Genomic DNA, 437 nt, shown 5'->3' on the forward strand with positions numbered 1-437 from the left:
GTCCATGTCTCTGAGGCATACAGCAGGGCGGGTATCACTACTGCTGTGTAGACCATGAACTTGGTTATTAGTCCAGTAACATAACCACTATGCTACTGTACCCCTGACTGGTTTGCCTTCTCTTACAGACAGCGTCGATGGCAGTATCGATATTGCAAGAAGTTCCCCCTTACGGTGCCCATTGACTGATTGGCGCTTCACTGTGATGCGGAAGATTTCAATAAAAGAGAGTCCTTTGGCCTCACGAGTCTTGTTTTTGGTTTTTGCTCTCCGATGAACTTCTGGCACTTTTATCCACTCTGAACATGGAAGAGCACTTCCCAGATTGGAGAGTGTGACACCAAACAAGGGTAGGGAGCAGCCGGGTAGGCTGGAGACTGAAGGAAGGGTCGCGATAGGTGGGCTTTTAGGGGGACTGTTGAAGGTTGGAGGTGAGG

General features: G+C 49.7%; 1 protein-coding gene across 1 annotated transcript in view; it reads left to right on the forward strand.

Moving 5' to 3' along the window:
• LOC147086454 (millepora cytotoxin-1-like) overlaps positions 1-231 on the forward strand; it is a 14,241-nt gene extending 14,010 nt beyond the window's left edge. The window contains exon 4 of the mRNA XM_085978353.1: positions 129-231. Within this exon, the coding sequence (XP_085834479.1) occupies positions 129-189 (61 nt within the window). The 3' untranslated portion in view covers positions 190-231. The remainder of the gene's footprint in view (positions 1-128) is intronic.
• Positions 232-437: the final 206 nt, after the last annotated feature.

Source organism: Somniosus microcephalus, unplaced genomic scaffold, assembly GCF_052327205.1.
Source record: "Somniosus microcephalus isolate GS21.2 unplaced genomic scaffold, FLI_Smic_1.0 unresolved_chr7, whole genome shotgun sequence".
Classification (NCBI taxonomy): Eukaryota; Metazoa; Chordata; class Chondrichthyes; order Squaliformes; family Somniosidae; genus Somniosus; species Somniosus microcephalus.